The sequence below is a fragment of the Littorina saxatilis genome, linkage group LG2 (genome assembly GCF_037325665.1).
Source record: "Littorina saxatilis isolate snail1 linkage group LG2, US_GU_Lsax_2.0, whole genome shotgun sequence".
In the NCBI taxonomy this organism is placed as follows: domain Eukaryota; kingdom Metazoa; phylum Mollusca; class Gastropoda; order Littorinimorpha; family Littorinidae; genus Littorina; species Littorina saxatilis.
In genome coordinates this window covers 92,276,879-92,295,330 of record NC_090246.1, presented here as the reverse complement: position 1 = coordinate 92,295,330, position 18,452 = coordinate 92,276,879, and the positions used below count along the sequence as shown (strand labels likewise).

At 40.5% G+C, this 18,452-nt stretch overlaps 1 protein-coding gene across 1 annotated transcript; it reads left to right on the top strand.

Annotated features, from left to right (window-relative positions):
• The first annotated feature begins 4,685 nt into the window (after window positions 1-4,685).
• On the top strand, window positions 4,686-18,392 carry LOC138960155 (gastric triacylglycerol lipase-like). Its single transcript, XM_070331911.1, has 8 exons — window positions 4,686-5,043; window positions 7,071-7,188; window positions 9,101-9,302; window positions 9,892-10,135; window positions 11,133-11,288; window positions 11,741-11,812; window positions 12,841-12,912; window positions 15,674-18,392. The coding sequence occupies exons 1-8, from the start codon at window positions 4,909-4,911 to the stop codon at window positions 15,905-15,907; spliced, it is 1,233 nt and encodes a 410-aa protein (XP_070188012.1). The 5' UTR covers window positions 4,686-4,908; the 3' UTR covers window positions 15,908-18,392.
• Window positions 18,393-18,452: the final 60 nt, after the last annotated feature.

Genomic DNA, 18,452 nt, shown 5'->3' with positions numbered 1-18,452 from the left:
GAAAAGTAATTCTTCTTCTGTCTTCTTCTGCGTTCGTGGGCTGAAACTCCCACGTACACTCGTGTTTTTTGCACGAGTGGAATTTTACGTGTATGACCGTTTTTTACCCCGCCATTTAGGCAGCCATACGCCGTTTTCGGAGGAAGCATGCTGGGTATTTTCGTGTTTCTATAACCCACCGAACTCTGACATGGATTACAGGATCTTTTTCGTGCGCACTTGGTCTTGTGCTTGCGTGTACACACGGGGGTGTTCGGACACCGAGGAGAGTCTGCACACAAAGTTGACTCTGAGAAATAAATCTCTCGCCGAACGTTGGGACGAACTCACGCTGACAGCGGCCAACTGGATACAAATCCAGCGCGCTACCGACTGAGCTACATCCCCCCGCCCAAGAAAAGTAATGTCACATACTGTTTCATAACATTTGATTCATGTTGCCTGTTTTTGAAAGTCTTTTTTTATATTTTTTATTTTTTAAATGCAGCATTCTATTTCCAATGCAATTTTCTTCTTTCTCTTCTTTTTTTGACCTGGTAGGTACTAGAATGCATCACATTTGCCTTAGTTTCAGTATGCAAATCTAAAAAAAAATTAAACAGGTATTTGACATTCCAACTCCATATGTATTGCCTTGGGGATATTTGTCAGCATGATTTCCACATAATGTGTATTTGAAACTAAATTGAACAGATCGTATTTTTTCACACATTTTGAATATTGTGTAAAAGAAATTGGAACCACGACAGGAGTTTACATTGGGAAGTGTTGTGACAAAGTTTGTCTACTGAAGCAGCAACGAAAATTACGCCTTTTCATGATTGGAAACTTTATTACCAGCATGATGCCTTCTGTCATTTTTCTCCTGGGCTTGTCTTTTTTTTCTTTTCTTTTTTCATTCTCATCACTTGACATTAGTCATGAAGGCTTTTTTCTGGATAAAATCTTGCTGTCGTATTGCGAATGTTCTCTCGGCTAATAAGGCAACTTTTGTTGTGGTGGTGAAATAGCTTTGTGCTGCCTCATGTTAACCTAGGCCTTTGTGGCTGCTGCAGAAGTAATACTATTTAAAGGTCTAAAACTGCGGAGATCAAGAAGCTGGCATTTAAAAAGGATGAGATTATTTCCCTTTTAGCATCATTTTAGATGCTGGAAATTGGAGCACTGTTAGGTGTTGAGATTTAGAATTTCATGTTTTTGTTGGTATTGTTATTGTCTTGGTCTTTCTGTAGCTGCAAGGATGTTGAGAAATATGAAAAGGTACAGAAATATTCCTGAGAGAAGACACCTAAGTTTCAGGATTCGGTCTTCTTTGATCATGCTGTGTTGCCTCCATTACTTCAGTAAAGAATCCTCTAATGTATGGCTGCATTTAAACCTCTTTTGTTTTTGCATAATCTATGTAATCATCTATTCACAGAAAAGATGACATTGGTCCTCATTTCAAATTCAGTCAAATCGTAAAAAGAAATTCCAAGACATATATCACAGAAATGTTTTCTTTCCTTCTTTTCAGTGCTGTGTTTAGTGAAAGTCAAATTTGTGTGTGTGCTTCATTTGAGTCCTCTATGTGTAGATATTGTGACATATTTATTTTTACTATTTTGTGTGTGTGTGTGTGTGTGTGTGTCATTTACTGCAATTAATCAAGTTACATTTTTCAAACTCAGCTGTTCTTAAGTGCTTTTACGTATCTTATCTTTTTAAGCTTTATGAGCTGATTTTAAACTTTGAAAAAAAAGTAATTCAGGAATGTTTGATTAAAACAAAGTATGAAAGGTTTTTAGTGTTGAGAACTAGTTTTGTGTGTGTTGAAACCTAGTCTGGTCATCACTAGCTTCCCTCTGTCGAGATTTAAGCTGCCTGGTTTGTAAAGCCCTACACGCAAACATCCAATTTTGCTTAGTTGTGTATTCTTACTGAACCACATACATGTACAAATGATGATCTTCTCTTCTTCGGCTGTGCTTTAATCTGGCAATCTGTATATACAGCTAGCATGCTTCACTTTACTTTTGATTTGTGTTTCTATAAGGGGAAAAGCAAATAACTGTGATTTATCGATATGATTGTCTCAATTATATTTACATTTAACAGGTGACTTGCAACCGACTCATATTGATCAGTGTGTACTTATCATTGATTTTGTTCTTTGCGCTTTTTGCCACAACTTGTGTCATCTGAATGTGTTGCATACTTTTCATCATTGCTTACAGCAGGTCATGCAAGGAAATGTCTAAAACCAACAGAGTATGTCTATACACCCATCACTCAGTGTAGCATGCTGTGCATATCACACAGATTTCACATTTCAGGCGAACTGCCATCCTTATTAGTAACTTGATTATCCTGATAGTTTGGCTTGCACTTCCTTATTGCACTAGTTCTATAGTCTTCTATACTGCTTCCATATTTTGAAGCAGAATCACATCTGTTTGGGTGTTGGAGAACTGTGTGCGCGTCAATGAGCCCTTGTTAAAAAGGGTCAGTTTTATGAAGATGCACCAAATGATGCCATGGGGTTTGATTGTAGTGTGTGTTTAACGTTCATGTACAGGCGCATACTTCCTTTTCTTTGTTCTTTTTCTCCATTGCCCCGAATATTTTCCCTCCAGTGAAGTTCAGACTTTAAGCTTGAGCTATTATGGTGCTGCTGAATAGAGAGACGTAGACTTGCGCGTGGCGTCTCTGCTTCTAAATCCATGTGAATGATTGAGAATGAATGAGGAATGAATGATAAGTGCGCTGCAATCATAAAATTCATGTTGATGTAAATTAGTGCAGGTTTCTTTCTTTTCGTCTAGCTGTATTTAATTCTGGGACGATACACATATTGTGTATGGAAGCCTCAGTCACACAACTGATTATTCAACATAAGTAGCATTGTTTCAGCCCAAGACTGATCTTGCACAGTGTTTTGATTGTTACTTTGTTTCATCGCAGGAATGAATATGTGATAGCCAGAATACACATGCTTTGAGAGCCAGATTACAATGAGAAAGTAATTACGACTGCTTGGCTATGAATATTACAAATATTGTCAGTCATGTTGTGGCTGTGTATACTTCTCGCAGAGTGTGAGATGATTTTCACTCAATCCCTTTTTCGTTTTGCTGATAGCTCACTATTTGGTTTGGGGAGGGAGGGTGTCACTTATGCAACTGAACGCCTGTTCAGAGTACACTGTTTGACAGATATGGTGAATGACTGATTGTCTCTGTAGTGTCATTTGCATGAATTTCATTTCATTCTTGAATTGCTCATCTCATGTAAATTGTGCATGCAGATTGTGTTAAAACTGTATATACATAAAACCTTGGTAGGTATATCTTTTCTATGAAAAAATAAAGAAATGGAACCTGGACATTTTTTGGGCGCATTTGTGTGTGTGTGTGTGTGTGTGTGTGTGTGTGTGTGTGTGTGTGTGTGTGTGTGCTGCTAAACTTAGCTACACCCCTTAACACTGCATTGTTAAATTTGAAAGACTAACTGCCATAATCATGCATTCAAGTTCTCAGGATATACTAAGTTCTGGTTTGTACAGATCAGTTGTTAAATTGTTCGTACATGTCTACAGCAGTTGGCTCGTAGAAGCCTCTCGGACCAGGGAACCGATATGATTTGGCTGTATTTTGTACGCATGATTGTCTAGAATACGATCAGTACACTCAGTTGAAAAATAATATCACGAGAAAAATTCCTTCACTACTATTCTTCACAAGCATATCCCAAAGCCGATCCACTATTTTGGCACATGATCACAGTTGTGGAGAGTAAACATTGATAGAAGTATTTGTTTTGAATGTATTAGTAAACCTAATTAAGGGTGCGACGGACACGTGTGAAGCATGTTTGAATCATAGATGTTCAAATGCTGTGCGGGGTACGTATGCTCATTTGCCTGAAAATACACCAAGTTGGTTTGAGAATACACCAAATGCAAAACAGGGGTTCCCAGGTCTGGTCTCTTCATTAAAAAGTTCAGCACCTCTCCCCCTCTCTGTGGTGTATCTTTGAGGGATTATAGGGGATGCAGCTATTTTCGTGATTAGCCAAGCCACTTATGACCAGCAGGTTCACTTAATAAGTAAGGTTTGTGCAGGATATTGTTCTCCTTGGTATCTGACAGCATGTAGGGAAAGGTGACATTAGTTGCACAATACACTTTCGAATTACCTGCTGAAGCCATCGGCAGGCAAACATTGAAGCCTTTTGGATTCCCTAGGGTCAAATTAATCCACATACCAAATGGTTTTGTGAAATTATGAAAGCTCAGGTGATTTGGCTACAACTCTGTGCACAGTTTCTGTAAGTCCCATTCCTTCTGAGTTGAATTCCCCAAAACCTGGGTTCTTGATCGTTGTGCATTCAGAAGCTTGCATCTTTTTAATTTAAGAAAGATAGAATGTACATTGTATTAGTTTTTGGGAATGTTACTCAGCATCCTTTGTTCTAGTTAATGTTATGAAACAACATTTGTTTTGAAGAAACACCACATAATTATTGCTGCACACAAATTAAACCCAAATAAAGAGGAAAAAGTAGATGGCGCAGATAACGGTTTTTACGCTGAAATTGCTGATTCACACGCCTGTGTCGGGGAAAACAAAAGCATGGGGCAAAGGTCGCTGGCCTTGACACATTTTTGTCAACCGCCTTGTTCTATTTATAGCTCGCCTGCAAGCATGGCGGAGAGCTTCTGATCATCATCGCTCCACGGCTATCGCCATTTAGTTTGGAAAAGGAAAACCTATATCAGAAGTCTCCGCCCAAAAAGTCGCGAGAACACGGCCGCCGGACGGATGAAACGGCACAAAACTAGTCACGCGACAAAGTCAGCTGCCTGCTCGATTTTTTGCGGATGTGATTGTGAGGCAAGTTTCGGTTTCGCGTGAATACACCACCATCATGGTCATGATCATGATGGTGTTCCAAGCTTCGTTCCTGTCCGCAGTAGCTGCAGTGGTTGTGAATGGAGTATCGTCTGCTCCTGGCAACAAATGGAGCAATAAAGGCATCGATCCCGAGGTGTACATGGATTCGGTATGTGCGGTAATTGTTCTGATAATGTCTTTATGATATAATGAGTACTTGCAAACAGAGACAGAGAGACCGAGTATGCAAGACTGTTGAAACTTGACTCTGACTTGCAGTGGGAGGTGTGTGTGCGCGCGCGTGCGTGTGTGCAAGCACATGACTTTTACAAAGCATATTCTAGGATTTAGATAATTCAGACCATAACTTAATTGTCACAAATTCAAACTAGTTTCAGTTTGTCTGTAAACAGTTAAAGGCACAATCAGCCTCCCGTAAACCATCACAGATACTGTCAGGCTTTTACACACAGTACAAACACCCTTTCATTTATACACTCACCGCATGAGAACAACTTTCAAAACTTTGAATTGTACTGATCTCGTCTTGATGAAAACAGAATTCTTTTATGATTTAAGAATGTTTGTGTAACAACCTGTCAATTTATTAATATTATTTAGATTTTAAAAGTTAGGTCTGGCGCCTGATTGTCCGTTCGGATTGTCCACACACAAAAATTCTTTGAAAATGTCTCGCTCTCGACAGAAAGCAGCCAGGATGTTCCCATTCGGTCAGCGTTCAAATGGAAGTATGCTTGCACTGTACGAGGGCTGTTCCATTATTATTTAGAATCCAGGCTCCTGGCAATATGGCGTTAAATACAAAATCATACCGTCAAATAATAGACTATCGTGAGGCTTGACACAAAAAATGAAGTTCCTAAGTTATGTCGTTTACATATGGTCGACTCGGGAAGATACTCACCGCGCAATGTATGAGATTGTGCCATAAAGCTCAAATTCGCGACTTCGGAGCCATTACTTACACCAACTACAAAATAAGGGTTAAAAGAGGCTGATTTTCATGAAAGTGTGATGAAATGTTTTAGGATCAACGCTCTTTGTAAACCTGGTATAGCAATTTCAAACCGGGTAGACGGAGCCTCGAAAAGGATACCCACCCTGGTTTACTCATTTCATCCGTTATCCTCGAAAATATTGGTGCTGTTGAACAGATAATAAGAGAAGATCACTTAATTATAATCAGGGAGATGCAATATGCCCTTGGCATTAAAAGCTCTGCATTTGAAAAGATCTTACACAAATATGCAATGGCCCCAATGCGATTTGCCGGTTGGGTACCACATGAACCCAGTGACGGGAAAAAGAGGGGTAGGGCAGAGTGTTGCCTGACAAAACTTGAAAAAATCAGCAATGGCGTGCCCAAATCAACATGGAATATCATCATTGGTGACGAAACCTGGGTTAATAAGTTTCACCCTGAAACCAAACGACTGTCATCTGTTCGGGTGTTTAACCAGGTGACCCAACCCCTGCCAAGTTCAAATAACAAGAAGCCCTACATTTTGTTTGCATCTTTCGTCGCTAGATCAAGGCATTTAGACACTGTGACTCTTGAGGACAGGCATACAGTCACGTCTGACTGCTGTGTCCACCACTAATGGTCGAAAATATTCGAGGCTTGACACGAACACCGTCCAAACATGGGTATTTGAGGGCTTATGCTGTAACATGACAACGCACCTGTGTATACTGCCTTTGCGACAACAGATTTCTTGGCACCAAAGGGAGCACTGACGCTGGTTGCATCCACCCTATTTTCTTCACATATCCCCATGCTAGTTCAGCCTGTTCTCGGATTTCAAGAAATAGCCGCGGAAACACGGTTAGAGACCCATGAAGACTCTGTCTGAGCCTTCACGAGGGCCATACAAGGTATAGCTGATGTCAAATGGTCCCAGGCCTTAATAAGATCGTTTGAGAGGATGGCCAGTTGGGTGTCGGCTGGGGAAGGATTGGTCTAAAAAATGGCCTGGTTAGATTATTGGTATGTGTTTCCGTTTCTGAGATTCTAAATAATTATGGAACAGCCTACGTATGTAGAGGCTCGGGGAGCTCAGTGATGGTTTACTGGAGGCTTACTGTGCCTTTAAAAACATATGCATGCAGTCATCATAGGCCAGGCGCACATTTGTATAATTTAGAATATAAAGTGAATTGATTCCATTTCCATAGACTCAGTTGATCACCAGCAAAGGGTACCCATGCGAGAATCACTACATCACTACAAAGGATGGCTTTATCCTCAACATGCAGCGAATTCCGCATGGACTTAAACCTAATCCCAAACCAGGTATATGATTTGTATTATTTGCTCTCTCTCTCGCTCTCTGTCTCTGTCTCTGTCTCTCTCTCGCTCACTCTCTCTATCCTTTTTTGAGTAAGTTTGCTCTTAGCCTCATCTCAAGAAACTATTGTCAGAAATGTGTCATTGTATTTGTATGAAGAATTTTAAGTTGAGAAGTTGTAATTTCTTAGTTTAAGTGCAGTGTAATGTTTTTTTGGTGTGTAGTATTCATTATTGTACGATTTTCATTTTTCTTTGTTTTGCACCTGTTCAGTGCAATTATATGCAATGACCCCCCAATGTTAATTTTTTGTTCACACCCCTTCTTACGGGGCAATGCCCTTATGAATAAACCAACTCGGCAACTGCGTCTGCCTCTCTCTCTCTCTCTCTCTCTCTCTCTCTCTCTCTCTCTCTCTCTCTCTCTCTCTCTCTCTCTCTCTCTCTCTCCCTCTCTCTCTCTCGCATAAAATACATTCAGAATTGCAGTCATTGCTTATACAGTCAGGCAGGTGTGCACACACACACACATGCAGTGTCACATACATACAGTGAGTGACACACAGTGATACATGGTACATGCACACATTATACACACAAACAAAAAAGGGGTAATAATTAAGCTGTCGATTTTTTCTTTTTATATTTAGTCAAGGGGGAATCGAAACGAGGGTATGGTGTATGTGCGTGTGTGTGTGTGTGTGTGTGTGTGTGTGTGTGTAGAGCGATTCAGACTAAACTACTGGACCGATCTTTATGAAATTTGACATGAGAGTTCCTGGGTATGAAATCCCCGAACGTTTTTTTCATTTTTTTGATAAATGTCTTTGATGACGTCATATCCGGCTTTTCGTGAAAGTTGAGGCGGCACTGTCACGCCCTCATTTTTCAACCAAATTGGTTGAAATTTTGGTCAAGTAATCTTCGACGAAGCCCGGGGTTCGGTATTGCATTTCAGCTTGGTGGCTTAAAAATTAATTAATGACTTTGGTCATTAAAAATCTGAAAATTGTAAAAAAAAATAAAAATTTATAGAACGATCCAAATTTACGTTTATCTTATTCTCCATCATTTGCTGATTCCAAAAACATATAAATATGTTATATTCGGATTAAAAACAAGCTCTGAAAATTAAATATATAAAAATTATTATCACAATTAAATTGTCCAAATCAATTTAAAAACACTTTCATCTTATTCCTTGTCGGTTCCTGATTCCAAAAAAATATAGATATGATATGTTTGGATTAAAAACACGCTCAGAAAGTTAAAACAAAGAGAGGTACAGAAAAGCGTGCTATCCTTCTTAGCGCAACTACTACCCCGCTCTTCTTGTCAATTTCACTGCCTTTGCCATGAGCGGTGGACTGACGATGCTACGAGTATACGGTCTTGCTGAAAAATGGCAGCTACTTGACTAAATATTGTATTTTCGCCTTACGCGACTTGTTTGGTTTGTGCATGCTGTATTCATGTTATTGGAACAAACCTTCAAAACATAGGAGAAAAAAATGTATCTTCTTACTCTTCATAAAGAAGCGTTCAAAGTAAAAAAAGAAAAAACAAGTCGCGTAATGCGAAATAACAACATTTAGTCAAGCTGTCGAACTCACAGAATGAAACTGAACGCACTGGTTTTTTCACAAAGACCACATACTCGTAGTTTCGTCTGTCCACCGCTCGTGGCAACGGCAGTGAAATCGACAAGCCATGCAGAATAGTGCGGTAGTGGTCGCGCTGAGCAGGATTACACGCTTTTCTGTATGTCTATTCTTTTTAGCTTCCTAAGTTTGTTTTTCATCCCACGACCCTCATCTCGATTCCCCCTCTATGTTAAAACATTTAGTCAAAACTTGACTAAATGTAAAAAAGACGACAACTGGTTTGTTTGAAAAAAATGCATTTATTTGTTTTACAGGTGCGGAAAAACCAGTAATCATCTTACAGCATGGCCTGGAATCGTCATCTTCAAACTGGCTAGATAACCTTGTCAATGAGAGCCTGGCCTATCTGCTAGCAGATGGTGGAGCAGATGTCTGGCTCGGCAACGTTCGCGGCAACATGTACTCCAAAAACCACACCACGCTGAAACCAAACCAGGAAGAGTTTTGGGCATGGAGGTGAAAATATTATTGTTTGGCAAAAGCAAACAACAAACAAAGTAAACAGCAAACAAACAAACAAACATAAAGAAGAGAAGGTTTCTGTATTGGTCAGGCGCCTGTTTCATAAAGGCAAGAATTGCTTGCAGGTAGCCGCTTGCTTTGCAAGTAAGGGGGGTGTTTATGTGAAACAATTATGTGTTAGACATGCAAGAATTTTACACATTCTGCAGTCATCAGTAAACAGCCAATGGGATTGGCAGCTGTGCAGCTGCCATATTTACTCGTACTGCTAGCACCTCCAGAGTGATGCCTACCAACTCTTGTCAAATCCTAGCTATCCACGCAGTGAGCGGTCCCAAGAAATGATACTTCCTAGCTTCTCTCAGATATATGTGTATATCTTGTGATTCTTTCGGCTGAGAAAAGAGGGATGTGAGCGTTGGTTTGCACCCAGTGGAAGCAGAATGAACCTTCACTACCTTCTCCCTCTGCCCCCAACCCCTTCCACACATACACAGAAACACAGATGTTGCAGTCGCAAAAAGTCCTTCTTCCAGTTAGAGAATTTATACGTTTGACTGCAACCTGACTTTCTTTCCTGCAGCTGGGACGAGATGGCAGCGTACGACCTGCCAGCCATGATAGATCACGTGGTGCGGACTACTGGCGTGAAGCAGGTGCATTACCTGGGCCACTCTCAGGGCACTGCGATGGGGTTTGCAGGATTTAGCTCCAACCACACGCTGGCTGCAATGGTCAAGCGATTTTATGCCTTGGCTCCAGTGACGAAAGTGCGAAACATTACGAGTCCGGTACGACTCCTCGCTCCCTTCGCTAATGAGCTTGCTGTGAGTCTTTTGTTACTGTGTTTGACTTGTTTCTAATTTGTGTTTGAGATAAAATGTGTGTCATGTCTGCATCATGTATTTACGGGAAACAACTTTAGAAACTGCTTTGATGTGCTGGTTATGTCTTTCATTAGGTATTTCAGGTTTCAGGGGAGCTGCTTGTTTTGAGGTTTGAGGCCATGGAAATCGACATGTCAGTTAAAAAAGAACTCAGGTTTGTATGGGTTGTGAAAGAGTGAATACTCTTGCTTTTATTGAGGCAAACTTTTTCACGTGACATTATAGGCCAGTCACTAGTGAGGGGTGCGTCTGAAACATGTGGGCAAGGAGCACGTGTGGACAGTTTGCCTCAATAAAAGCAAGAGTATTCAGTCTTTCTGGAGTTTGTATATTATAAAGGCCCACTCTGCCTCATGAAAACAGGTCACCTCACCATCTCAGATCTGGTCAGGCTTATACATGGGATAAGACTATTCCTCCACTTGGTCACATACCTAAAATGAACAGCCTGGGTGCTCTCTGTGCACAGTTTAATTTTTTTACTGGAGCCTTCTTCAGAAATTAATTTGTCAACAAATTCCAACTCACCACAGGATGCAGTCAGGGTGTTGATTTTTGGTATGTGACCAAGTGGAGGGATGGTCATATCCAATGTATAATCTTGGCCAGTGATTTGTGAATCGTCACTGTTCTTTGATTTGATGTGTGATATTATTTTATCTGTTTTGCCCTAGTGGACTTGGGGATAACCATGGAGATAGCAGCTGCATGGGTGCCAGGCATCGTGTATGTAGATTTAAGGATATGTAATATTTCTAGATATTAACAGCTATAGCGTTTTCAGCGTAGCAATAGGACCCCAACATGCCTATGAGAATAGCAATATAAGGGTATGCACTCTTTGTTACCTTTTTAGGATGTAGACATTTTCCCCAACAGCAGACTAAAAAATAAAAACAAATATTAATAAATGAAAATAATCTTTTGTCATGTGCAGTTAGCATTTGCTCTGCTGGGACGATATGATTTTCTTTCACACAACAACGAAATCATGGACTTTCTGGCGAGAGATGTGTGCAGTGACATTAGTGACATCCTCTGTGAAAATGTGCTCTTTGTCTTGGGAGGCTTTGACCGCACACACTTAAATGAGGTGAGAGAAGGATACTGGTGATTGCGATAGATGTTTTGTAAACTAGTATTAATCAAAAGGCAACAAGAATATACCCAGAACAAAAGTGAGTCACTTGGTCGCAGAAACAGGTTACATGAACTTGTAATGACAATGTGGAAGCTTAATTTGTTTTGACAAGAGACCCTGCCAGATGCCAAGTAAAGCAGTAGGACTGAATGTTTGATTATTTCTTTTGTGGTATTTTCACATTAAAACTAATCAAATGTGAGAAATGTTCAAGTACAAATAATGAATGTGATCTTTAGTGAATTTGATTGGATTAACATGTTGAACATTGCTGAACAACACACACAATTATTAGCAGGTGAATGCGTGCCTTTTTTTGTGAACATGTACAGGAATCTTCTGTGACTATTATTGTGAAATGTTAGAGAAAATATGATGCTCATTTTTTTTTTTACTGTTTTCAGAGTCGTGTGCCTGTGTATGTTGCACACAATCCTGGGGGTACCTCAGTCCAGAACATTCTCCATTTTGCGCAGGTCAGTACTCCCAAGTTATAGAAGATTATTCTCTTTCTCTGTGAGTAAAAGTGTGACTTAATTCTCTGTAAGTAGAAGTGTGACTTAATTCTCAGAGAAAGCACAAGATGTGCAGGTTAGGGACAACATTTCTTCTCTTGTATTGTTGAATGCACCACTCGCTTTGCTTTTCTTCAGCTGAAAGTGCTCTTGTATTGTTGAATGCACCACTCGCTTTGCTTTTCTTCAGCTGAAAGTGCTCTTGTATTGTTGAATGCACCACTCGCTTTGCTTTTCTTCACCTGAAAGTGCTCTTGTAATGTTGAATGCACCACTCGCTTTGCTTTTCTTCACCTGAAAGTGCTCTTGTAATGTTGAATGCACCACTCGCTTTGCTTTTCTTCAGCTGAAAGTGCTCTTGTAATGTTGAATGCACCACTCGCTTTGCTTTTCTTCAGCTGAAAGTGCTCTTGTATTGTTGAATGCACCACTCGCTTTGCTTTTCTTCAGCTGAAAGTGCTCTTGTATTGTTGAATGCACCACTCGCTTTGCTTTTCTTCACCTGAAAGTGCTCTTGTAATGTTGAATGCACCACTCGCTTTGCTTTTCTTCACCTGAAAGTGCTCTTGTAATGTTGAATGCACCACTCGCTTTGCTTTTCTTCAGCTGAAAGTGCTCTTGTAATGTTGAATGCACCACTCGCTTTGCTTTTCTTCAGCTGAAAGTGCTCTTGTATTGTTGAATGCACCACTCGCTTTGCTTTTCTTCAGCTGAAAGTGCTCTTGTATTGTTGAATGCACCACTCGCTTTGCTTTTCTTCAGCTGAAAGTGCTCTTGTATTGTTGAATGCACCACTCGCTTTGCTTTTCTTCAGCTGAAAGTGCTCTTGCAATCTGCCATTGTTCTTATCTGTTTTATGCTTGATTTGTTTGGTTCAAAGCTGATCGTCATTGTTAGGCTTTTGTCTTTTTTAATTTTTATTAAAGAGGCATATGTAAGACCCTGTTTCCATTTCCTTTACATTTATGATTACGTTTCTGTTTGTGCAGGGTGTCAATGTTGATGCATTCCAAAAGTTTGACTATGGATCTGCAGATGCCAACATGGCCCACTACAAGCAGGTAGGATACAATGCACACAAAATTATTACAGAATTCAACTGCTGAATTTTCATTTGTTGCAAGCTGTACCTGCATTATATTGGTTTTTACAACAAATGTCATGTGCATGTTCTTCTTCGGCATTCATGGACTACAACTCCCACATACTCCCTGTTTTGCATGTGTGGGCTTTTACGTGTATGGATGTGTTTTTACCTCGCCATTTATGCAGTCATTCTCTGTTTTCGGGAAGGGGGGGGGGGGGGGAGTTATAGGGGTTCCGGAACAACCCCCCCCGGCTGTCCCCCCAAAAAGATTTAATACTAACTTTAAAAGAAATAATGAGTGGCTGCTGACACCAGTTGATCATGTTTAAAATCAAGGATAAGCCATAAATTGTTCATAAAATAGCTAAAACTCTTTAGCTTCAGGGGGGCAAAGCCCCCCAGACCCCCCCAACTGGGCCTTGCCCCTGTACTCCACAAGGGGTCTACCCCTGGACCCCGGGTTGTAACCCCCCGCCTCTGGCTTAACTGCTCCGCCCCTGTCGGGGATGCATGTTTCTATAACCCACTGAACTGTGCCATGGATTACAGGCTCTGTACTGAACATACTTGGCAAATGTGACTGTCAAACTTCTGTTTTGTTGTTGCTTGAATCAGAACATACATTTAGTCAAGTGAGAATGACGGATGGTTTTAAAAATGATAACATTTATTAATACAAAATGATAATTCTTCAGCTTCTATATCTATATACGGCTTGTGTGCGTCTGTCTGTGTGTTCGCGATGCACGGCCAAAGTTCTCGATGGATCTGCTTCACATTTGGTGGGCATATTCAGGTAGACCCCGGACACAATCTGGTCAATGAAAATTTTCAACACGTGCTCTCAGCGCGCAGCGCTGAACCGATTTTGGTTTTTATGGTTTTTCTGTACATCCATTCCCAGTAACTCTTCCTTATCTTCTCCAGTGTTTTGCGCGTTTATCTCCCTTCCTTCGTGTGGCGTCAATCGCGTATAGTGCGCCACTCACCCGGCAAAGCCGGGTATCCGGCGAAGCCGGCGTACGGTGCACCACTCACCCGGCAAAGCCGTATACCCGGCAAAGCCGGGTATTCGGCTCTACAGAAGTCCCTGCAATGTACGGACACCTGACATGTACGGAGTGTTTTCCTTCTATATTTGCCCCCCCTTAAACGGACACCTGCAAAACGTGGACCTGGACACTCATTTTTGGTCCCAACAGCAGGTCATACCTCCAATGTACGGACAGACCATCGTCAAATTTTCACCACAACAAAATCGATAACAGAGCAGTCGGCTCTTGGTACAAAGATCATGCGAAGATGCCAACATGAAACTGCACTGTGCTCTTTATTCTTGTCTGTTGGACGTAAACAACAGAAACCACATGTACAGTTGATGAAGGTCCTGAGCGAAAGAGAGTGAAAAACCGGCCACAGTTCTCAGCATCGTGTGTCTCTGTGTAACCTCTTTCATTGACAAGATACTCTTGTTTCCCCTCAGCCTGGACCAGTGAGTTGGTTGCCTAATCTGTGAACCCTTCAGTTGTCTTGCTTTGTCAAAAGTTACCACACAGTCAACTGGTTTTGCTCTGAGTGAACAGTGCAGCTGGCCTCTTTGGCCACAGCCCCAAACAGTACATGGCTGGAGGGAGTGAGAGAGAGGGAGGGGAAGGGGGGGGGGGGTGGAGGGGTAGCTGGCTAAACTCTAGGTGGGGTGTCCGGTGTCACTACATGTCAGCAGGAAGAGCATTGGAGAGAAATAGAGAGGTGTACTCTTCCACACAATTTCCAAGCATCAGTTGTCACGGCTTGGGGTAGGCATTAGTGAGGGAGAGTGGGAGCTGTGTTATGTACAGTGTATTTCCGACTGAAGAGTGAAAAGTCACTGCCATGCCACATGATCGGCATGCAGTCAATAAAGCCAGACAAGAAGAAAATAAATTACATGATTATGACATGCAGCTCTATCTTCTGCTATTTCTTCAAACTGGTTTTCACACGCTCCTCTGTGCTGTGTTTGTGTGGCTGCTTTCGTATGTCAGTGCATGGTCAGGGCCGTAGCACAGCTCCTAAAAGTGGTCCGGCCATAAAAAAAATAAAAAGGTACGGTCCCTGGCCATTATGTTCTCCTCAACTATTAGTGACAATTTCTCGCTTAACGCTGTCATTGTGCGATCTAAGTCACGACCCCTCCTTCCTCCTAACACAGCGCTGAAGCTTATGAAGACGATTTTTTTTTTTTAACAAAAAACTGGTCCGGCCATGGCCGGAGTGGCCGGTAGGGCTGCTACGGCCCTGATGGTGAGTGTGTTCACTGCCTTGAGGATTTATTTTATCTCTTCTTTTCAACACTTTTCATACAAATAATTTTTACAGAACGTTTAAAGAAGTATTAGGAGTTTATTGTTATTGTTTAGTAGCCACAAGAAGTGATTAGCATAGACTCAATCCTGTTGTTTGTGTGTCTCTGTGTGAGTGTATGGGGGAGGGGGTGGTGTGGTCACCCCTCCCGTGACCGGACACCTGCAAAGTACGGACAGTTTTGCTATGGCCCAAGGGTGTCCGTTCATGAGAGGGACTGCTGTACTTCTTCCCGGTGAAGAAGTATATTTGATATTTGATATAAATATGTTGTTGATTTTCTCATCCTTTTTGATGCAGTCATATTTAAAGTAGCTTGCATATTATTGGATTTTGTTAAATGATTATGCAAAACCTTTTTTTCTACGATGCGTAGTTTTGTTTACTTACAGCCAACACCACCACAGTATAATCTGGAGAACTTTCACGTGCCTGTGGTGACCTACACTGGAGGCAAGGACCGTCTGGCTGACTCAACAGATGTGGCATGGCTGCTACCACAGATCAAATCCTCTCTGTTGGCCAATCACCACATCCCTTCCTGGGAACACCTGGATTTTATCTGGGCTTATGATGCTCCAAAATACTGCTATGATGATATTCTGAACTGGGTTTTTAATAAGTGAGCTTCCACATATTTTCAAAGTGCGTGCTGTGATTTTGTCTGTATTGTAATGTTGACAAATTAAGAAAATGCAATGCAAATACAGACCTGGTTACTGTACGAAATTTGCGTACCGCTGTACGATTATACGCCAGACATTAAAATCATACGCAAAAAAAAAAAAAAAAAAAAAAATATATATATATATAAAAAAAAAAGTACCAAAAAAAAAAGTATATAAGTCTGAAGAGAACTGTGTGAGCCTAGAAAGCAATGTGTAAAGAGGACTGTATGAGACCAGAAAATACTGACCAGTGCAGTGACAGAAATACTGCTGACAGCAGCTGATGCAAATTTTCCTCAGAGGTCAAAAATAAAAATTATGTTTTTTTTATCATTTGTTTTGTGTCACATTTTCAAATATCTAATAGTGTATGGGTTTTTTTTTCAACAAAAATGTTTTAATTTACTTTCAGCACAAATTCTTTCTTACATGTATTTACAGTCTTTAAATAATGGGGTTTGAGGGGGGAATAAAGCACAGTGTGTACCGTGAGAATGAATTGTACACCTTAAAATTCAGATTGTACACATTTTTAGCCTCATTTGTACACCAGGAAATTTTAGTGGTAATCAGGTCTGCATATACATAAAAAGCAAATACAGTAGTTGTTGGAGAAATTTTATTGTAAATATGAAATGATTTGTCCATGCATTAGTAGCCTTTCACTAAGACTGCAACTCTAACATTTACTAGAGGTAATTACCCTCTTTTGTTATCTAGTCATTTCTGACATTTTAAACATTGATCACAATTATCAATGTGTGCATTTGAACGCTTTTACTTCAGCTGATCGTAAATTGATGCAGATGCATTATTGTAGAATGGAAGCTGTGCGTTTTTCTCACTGAAAAGATATCAGTTTACCATGATTTCACGTACATTCCAGAGCATTCATTTAAAGTCCTTTTCCCTTATGTACAAAGACACAATCTGTGTGCAAATGCAGTCCTAGCTGTTCTCCTGTTGTGGTATAATGTGGCAAGTATGTTTGTGGTGCACAATTCAAGGAAAAATTATGTGTGTGAGTGTGTGTGTGTGTGTGTGTGTGTTAAAATGCAACAAATGAGGTTTTATAATTGAGTGACCAACGACTGTTTTTACATGAAATGTTCTTTTGTCTTTTGTACAGAAAGTTACACTATGTGTACATTGAGTTTCAAGAAAGCAAGTATCTGCAATATTTTTGTGGAATTTTAGGAAATCTTTCAGTATATGTTGTTGAAGGATTGTCAAGGGGGGTTGGGGGTGGGTGGGGCAGCAGTTAAACGGAGGAGGAGATTTGCAACTCGTAATTTTTTTATTTTTAAATGTTCTGGTGCTGCAAAAAGTCAAACTTATTCTATTTAAAAAAAAGTCAGTCCAAACCTTCCCATTGATTAACTTTCCCATTGATTATTCACATATTCTGTATGCAGCTCGTGGTATTAAATTTTTTTTTCTTCTGCTGCAGTCAAAATTAGTGTATTAAAAAAAAATGTCCAAACCTTCCCTTAGGTACTGTATGCATTTTATCATGCAGTATGTTGAATGTTGGACAAAGACTTAATTAATTGAGCTACCTCATACATTTGTCATTGCTTATGGAATTACATGTAGCAGCTAATTTCCTTTAAATTTCACACTCCAGTGTCCTAATTAATTTGAAGTACTCTTTAAAAGGGTCAATACGTTTTTTGGCCTGGATGTTTCTGATTGTTTGAATTGATATTTAATGCTGGTGTTACAGGAACAGTATTGTATTTCACATACCTTGTGCATGTCAGCAGTTTTGTTTGTTTCTCTAATTGCTTCATATAGTTTTAGGTTTTTGAGTGTTGATCGAATGAACAGTTGACCTGCATTTTGAATATTTGTTTTGCTTGTGCAGTTTCAAGAATGAGATTGTTTATTGACGATCATTTTATGTGTGGGTGTGAAACCACTGGGCAATTTGTCTTCTTGTTCTTCTTCTGCGTTCGTGGGCTGAAACTCCCACGTATTCTCGTGTTTTTTGCACGAGTGGAATTTTACGTGTATGACCGTTTTTACCCTGCCATTTAGGCAGCCATACGCTGCTTTCAGAGGAAGCATGCTGGGTATTTTCGTGTTTCTATAACCCACCGAAATCTGACATGGATTACAGGATCTTTTTCGTGCGCACTTGGACTTGTGCTTGCGTGTACACACGGGGGTGTTCGGACACCGAGGAGAGTCTGCACACAAAGTTGACTCTGAGAAATAAATCTCTCGCCGAACGTGGGCACGAACTCACGCTGACAGCGGCCAACTGGATACAAATCCAGCGCGCTACCGACTGAGCTACATCCCTGCCCACTGGGCAATTTGTATTATAATCAAGTTTTTGACATCGGTGATTATTGGTGTGCTAATTATTGTGTGCAGCTTACCACAAAAGGTGTACTTGGTTCAAGAAAAGATATCGTGATTAAATTCATAAAACAATTTTGTCAACTTGTCTTTTGCCTGCAGAGGTGGTGGAAGATTTCTGGGGTTCTTTGTTTTA

What these genes read in the sequence shown, in the direction of transcription:
- LOC138960155 (XM_070331911.1), top strand. Translation starts at nt 4,909, where the DNA reads ATGGTCATGATCATGATGGTGTTCCAAGCTTCGTTCCTGTCCGCAGTA. An exon ending in GAAGAGTTTTGGGCATGGAG is followed by an intron (nt 9,303 to 9,891) that starts GTGAAAATATTA and finishes TCTTTCCTGCAG; the next exon opens with CTGGGACGAGATGGCAGCGT. An exon ending in ACATGGCCCACTACAAGCAG is followed by an intron (nt 12,913 to 15,673) that starts GTAGGATACAAT and finishes GTTTACTTACAG; the next exon opens with CCAACACCACCACAGTATAA.